Here is a 5,533-nt window from a genome sequence, read left to right on the forward strand (position 1 = left end):
CCCAAAAGTGAGGGAACCCCTGCCTGGACCTGGGGGCTGACAACCCTAAGAGGAAACAATATAAAATGTTGTCAATGCCGGCTTGTCATTAGCACCCAGCTACCGGATGAAATCTGGAGGAAACTCCCAGCCCTTCAATCAGGGGTCATTTCACAGAAAAATAGGTGCAGGAGCTCATTAGCATAACTCATTAGTATAACCTATTTGCATATGCCACACCCCCTGACATCACCGGAAGTGTGTCAGAAGGCAACACCCACCGCTCAGGCTCCACTGGACTGTTTTGGATTGCTAGCTATGGGGGACGGGGACATTACATTTGACTTTTTTGGGAAGGTTTTGGGGGGGGGGGAACGCGCAGATCTGCCCTCACAGAGGAGGGAGAGCTTGTACCTGGATAAAACTTGGTCTTCAAGGGACTGTGTTGGATCAGGGGGCCGGTGGGGGGCTCTGCAACTTACCTGGCTGCTTCTTGCTCTGACTGAGGGCTGCTGGGAGCAGGGGGTGGGGCTTGTTGCATGTGCCCGCCCCCTGGGCTCTTTACTGCCGGAGCTCCGCTCCTGTGCCCTCCTGCAGAAAATGACCCCTGCCTTCACCAAAGGTTACTGTCTCCCCATGTGGATCTGGAATAATTATTCTAGAATCGTTGGATTCTTATTTTAATGTAGGCAGGGCCTTTTTTGCAGAAAAAGCCCAGCAGGAACTCATTAGCATACTAGGTCACACCCAACAGCAGAAACTCATTGGCATATTAGGCCATACCCCTGACAGTGCAGTTCATTAGCAAATTAGACCACACCCCATGCCTTCCCTTGGCTGGGGAGTCCAGGAAAGCGGCCCTTGGACGGGCCGTGGAATGCACGGGGAGGCATTTAAATGCCTTCCTGATACTTCCAGGGGGCCCCGCCAGCCTCAGAGTCGCTGGGGGGTGTCGCTCTCCGGGCCTTCCCTCTGTAGCCACACATGCAGAGGTTTTGGCTGTAGTTGGCGTGGCCAACTCTGAAGCCAGCCGGAACTCCGTTCCTGTGCGTTCCTGCCCAAAAATAGCCCTGAATGTAGGGTTTCTCAGAATTGGACATGGAAGGCTATCTGAAATAGCCACTGAGGCACAGTGTGGTCCCTTGACTCATGTGGGATATACAGACTAAAAGACAGGGAGGAAATCCTGGTGGGACTTGTCTGGATCCTGTGGGTGATCTGTGGCGTTAATGAGCCCGTTTAGACTGACTGTGCGATGCATCACTCTTTTTAGAACGCCTGCATTTTGAATCTGAGAGTGTAACCCAGATGTTGGCTTTGTCAGGGTGTTCAAGGGGTTTGGGTTTTTGATTGTGAACTGTGCCACTCCAGAGGTACTGGTGTTTGCGTTGCCAGCCTCCAGGTGGTAGGTAACAAACAATGGGAAAACAGTGATTTATAAATAGTAGCCAAAAAACTCCAGTTCATAGACTGTTAGACTGTATATATTTTACTCAGGAGTAAAAATTACTCTCACCATTATTCTTTTAAAAAAGGAGTTGTTTATTCAAGACTGGCAAAAATTATCTCGTTTGAGGACAATCTTTTATTCTCATTAAAAACAGCCCATTCAGGCAGCCCATTCGTATAGTGTCCCGCGACGGTGGACCCCGGTTGGTGCTCGTTTCCCTCAGCTTCGTCAGGTCGCAATCTGTCAGGTGCTGCACATAAAGTCACATCGTTTTACGAACATGCATTTCAAACATTGTTTCCTAAATCTGAAGAGAGAGACCCGGGTATGTTCTAAACTTAACCCCCGAAGCTCATTAAACTATCTATCCCACTGGTTCTGGTATATTCCGACTGGCTTCTGAACAGGTTCCCACTGATATGGCCTGTCTCCTCAAGTACAGGAGCTGTCGATTAATTCTATATGTTAGTACACATGAATGCTCCTTTTATATGGTACAAAAAATTATTTCAGAAATATTGAACATAGAGATAGATTTAGTACCTGAAATATATTTACTGAATATGGTCCCAAAAAGTTATACAAAGCAAGATACATATCTAATAGTATATATAGTAACAGCGGCGCGAATATTAGTGGCCAGAAATTGGAAGACAGATAAACTTACCCGTAAAGGAGGATTTAATTGCAAAACTTTTAGAACTAGCTCAAATGGATAATTTGAGTCTATTACTCCAAGATAAAGACCACAAGAGTCAGAATAAAAGATGGTTTAGGGTATATAACTGGATAAAGCAAGTAACAGTATAATAGTGAAGTTATAATTTGTAGAATGTAATTTGAATTAACAACTCTGAGAAATTTATGTAATCTAAGAAAATGAAATGTTTGTGTTTAAGTATGGAAAATGTGGAAAATAAATATTTTTTAAAAAATGAATGCTCCATGTATAATTCAAAAAACAGGAGAGAGAGGGAGAGTTACCCACCCCCAAAGCTCAATAATTTCCAAAACTGACCGTAAGGTCTATATCTTAACTCGGCTCTGAGTTCAATGAGATAATTTTTGCCAGTCTTGAATAAACAACTCCTTTTTTAAAAGAATAATGGTGAGAGTAATTTTTACTCCTGAGTAAAAAAAGAAATATATACAGTGTAAGTCTATGAACTGTCTTTGTGGCTACAACCCCCAGGTGGTGGCTGGCTCTCTCCCAGGATTACATCTGATCTCCAAACTACAGGGATCGGTTCCCCTGGAGAAAACGGATGCGTTTAAAGGTGTACTCTATGGCAATATATCTTTCTGAGGTTCCCCCGCTCCCCAAACCCCTCCCTTCCCAGGTTCCACCCCCAAAATCTCCTGGAATTTCCCACCCCGGAGCTGGCAACCCTAGCTGGTGGCAACAATCTTTGGATCCTGGAATATCAACCAGGTCACATTAATGTAAAACAGGTTCCTTTGAATTAAATAATGGCTGAGTTCAGACTGGCAGTTTGAAGCATGAGGGAGTCGTGGGACAAAAGACATTCTTGGTCACACTGCACTGACTGATGCAGGAGCATACGGGGAGGAGGTGCAAGGGAGCATTCAAATAAAGGATCGCCCCCATGTTGGTGAATGGCAAGATTCTCACAGAAATGTTGAAAATCCCCTGCGAATTTGGCAAATATCCCCCTAAAATAGGTATTCATTTCCCCACATTTCTTAGATGTGTACAGTGAAAGCCAAGGTAAAGAAAAAATCAACCCTTCAAAACGACAGGGCACCAATAAAATAAGTAGCTGAAGATACCACTTTCTCTCAGATAGGTTCACTCAATGAAAGATCACAGTGAGACAGAAAGAAGCACACTGTATATTTGAAGAAAAGAAATAACATTTATTGATTTGAGGATGATAATGAGTCCAAACATCCTGCTAGCAGCTGTAATATACATTATCCACCAGGCTTCCAGCTTTTTGATTTGTGGCTGACTCCAGTCTGAACTCAGCCAATGATTTGTTATTTCATGTTAAAAAATCCAAACCTCTACTTAAAGAGAGAGTCAGGAAAGCAGTGCGGAAACTTCTGCCTTGTTATCTTTGATTGTGAAGCTAGTTTCCCGCTTGCATGGCATGCCCCCTACACCCCACCCCCACAATCTGAAGCGCCTCAAATCCCTGCTACCTCATTTTCCTGCATGTGTGAACCAGGACTTTGTGTATAACCCTGCATTTATAAACGTGTTAGATATTAATTCCCCCCTGCTCTTAATTGTTGCTGTGATAACTTGCACTGTCTCAGAAACATAGAGACTAAGAGTGAATATTATGAATTTCCCCAAATAAATAAAGAAACAAAGGATCGCCCCCATGTTGGTGAATGGCAAGATTCTCACAGAAATGTTGAAAATCCCCTGTGACTTTGGCAAATATCCCCCTTAAATAGGTATTCATTTCCCCACATTTCTTAGAAATGTGTATCAGTGAAAGCCAAGACAAAGGAAAAAAATCAACCCTTCAAAACGACAGGGCACCAATAAAATAAGTAGCTGAAGATACCGCTTTCTCTCACATAGGTTCACTCAGTGAAAGATCACGGTGAGACAGAAAGAAGCACACTGTATATTTGAAGAAAAGAAATAACATTTATTGATTTGAGGAAGAAGAAGAAGAAGAGATTGGATTTATACCCCACCCTTCACTTGGAGTCTCAAAGCGGCTTACAAACTCCTTTCCCTTCCCCTTCCCACAACAGACACCCTGTGAGGTAGGTGGGGCTGAGAGAACTCTGACACAAACTGCTCTTTCAGGAACAGCTGTGCCAGAGCTTGTGACTGACCCAAGGTCACATCAGCAGGTGCAAGTGGAGGAGTGGGGAATCAAACCCGGTTCTCCCAGATTAGAGTCCGCACACTTAACCACTACACCAAACTGGACCAGGAAGATAATGAGTCCAGACATCCTGCTAGCAGCTGATTTGTGGCTGACTTTCAGTGATGTCATTCAGTTTGTTCGCAACTTGCTCATTCATATTTCCCTGCGGGCAGTCATTGGATTTTCTTGTGGTGTATATGCTTCTTCTTGGTATCTGAAGAAGTGTGCATGCATCTGAAAGCTTATCTCCAGAATGAAACTTTGTTGGTCTTAAAACGCTCCTCTGGACTCGAATTTTACTCTGCTGCTTCAGCGCAACACGGCTCCCCACCTGTGAGTGGTTTTGTGTGTGTGTGTGTGTGTGTTGTTGCAGTCTTTTTATAGGTTCTCAGTGAATGCCAAGCATCACATTTGACCTGCATGCCTCTTTTTTGGGATACTATCTATCTGAGATTGTAGATTCACGCCAAATTTTAAATATCCCCTCGTATACACTCCAACACATATATCTTTGCTGTCTGCTTTATGTACCTGATGAAATAAGCTTTTGCCTACAAAAACACTGGTATAAGTCTTTAAAGGTAGTACTTTTTTGTCTCTTTGAACTTGTTGGTTTCCCAGCAGATGTACAGAGGAAAGATGATTTGGCCAAACCCAAGCAGTTGCACAAACAGAAGAAAATGGGGACCCCCCGAAGCAATCTCCCTACAGGAATGGCTGGTGGGTCTCTTTCAAGAAATATATAATATCCCACAGTTTGGGGGTGGTTGTCATTAAAGTCCTTCTTCCTTGGATGGGCCCAAAATGTCACATTCTGTACCCTGGGCAAATCCTGAAAATAAATCCAGATTCAAAGATGTTTTAAAAGTGCAAATAGTTCAGTGGCTTGCTTTGTTTAGTCTTTTTTACAAGAACAAAATAGTTCCACCAGATAAAGAGATGATGAAGAATATAGGGTTAAAGACAAAGAGAAAATAGGAGAATTTCAAATCTATTTTTAAAAAATCCTGGTAATTGATAAGCAGAGGCCCCTGCCACACGGCAGGGGAAATGCCTCTTAAGGCACGGCTTTTAAAAGCCGCGCCAACGTTGAGACGCCGCGGCGGGATCCCACGGATCCCCTGGCCGCGGCACCTTTTCTCCCCGGCGCGATCAAACGCCGGGGAGAAAATACGGCCCTAACCGGGAGCCAGACGAACTGCGCATGTCGGAGCATGCGCAGTTCGGCTCCGGGCCGGGGTTGTGCCGG

The 5,533-nt window shown here is 44.3% G+C and overlaps 1 protein-coding gene across 1 annotated transcript in view; it reads left to right on the forward strand.

Annotated features, from left to right (window-relative positions):
* Positions 1-3,036: 3,036 nt before the first annotated feature.
* CILP2 (cartilage intermediate layer protein 2) overlaps positions 3,037-5,533 on the forward strand; it is a 27,493-nt gene continuing 24,996 nt past the window's right edge. The window contains exon 1 of the mRNA XM_015424145.1: positions 3,037-3,112. Coding sequence (XP_015279631.1) covers positions 3,037-3,112 — 76 coding nt within the window. The remainder of the gene's footprint in view (positions 3,113-5,533) is intronic.

The sequence above is a fragment of the Gekko japonicus genome, unplaced genomic scaffold (genome assembly GCF_001447785.1).
Source record: "Gekko japonicus isolate JY-2015 unplaced genomic scaffold, Gekko_japonicus_V1.1 scaffold2477, whole genome shotgun sequence".
NCBI lineage: Eukaryota > Metazoa > Chordata > Lepidosauria > Squamata > Gekkonidae > Gekko > Gekko japonicus.